Raw genomic sequence first — 371 nt, 5'->3', positions numbered from 1 at the left:
GCAGCTGCAGGTCCACGTCGGGCAGCGTGGAGGTCTCCTTGCCCCACAGGTCGTGGCGTTGCAGGTGCTCCACGCTCCTCTGGATCTCCGCCACCGAGTATTGTACCTGGGCCCCCCGGAAGATCTGTTCGTGGAGGGTCCTGGACAGCATCTGGATGTTGAGGGGGTTCATGCGCCGCTGGCCCATGGCGGGCTCCTGGCTCGGGTTCTCTGGCAGCGGGCGGCTGGCGGAGGAGCTGGAGGTGCATCGCCGGAGCTTGGCGCCGTGGGCTGCAGCGCAGCCCCTCACCGATCTCCTCCAGAGCAAGCGCCTCATTTCCCCCCGCTCTGGGGATGCACCTCCACCACGGGCTGCTCCCCCCGCGCGGCCG

At 69.3% G+C, this 371-nt stretch overlaps 1 protein-coding gene across 1 annotated transcript in view; it reads right to left on the bottom strand.

Moving 5' to 3' along the window:
- The window catches only part of POLG (DNA polymerase gamma, catalytic subunit), an 11,724-nt gene extending 11,359 nt beyond the window's left edge, over nucleotides 1-365 (bottom strand). Inside the window, exon 1 of the mRNA XM_019471325.1 lies at nucleotides 3-365. Coding sequence (XP_019326870.1) covers nucleotides 3-316 — 314 coding nt within the window. The 5' untranslated portion in view covers nucleotides 317-365. The remainder of the gene's footprint in view (nucleotides 1-2) is intronic.
- Nucleotides 366-371: the final 6 nt, after the last annotated feature.

The sequence above is a fragment of the Aptenodytes forsteri genome, unplaced genomic scaffold (assembly GCF_000699145.1).
Source record: "Aptenodytes forsteri isolate BGI_AS27 unplaced genomic scaffold, ASM69914v1 Scaffold1, whole genome shotgun sequence".
NCBI lineage: Eukaryota > Metazoa > Chordata > Aves > Sphenisciformes > Spheniscidae > Aptenodytes > Aptenodytes forsteri.
The sequence above is the reverse complement of the archived record's forward strand: the minus strand, read 5'-3'. Positions and strand labels throughout refer to the sequence as shown.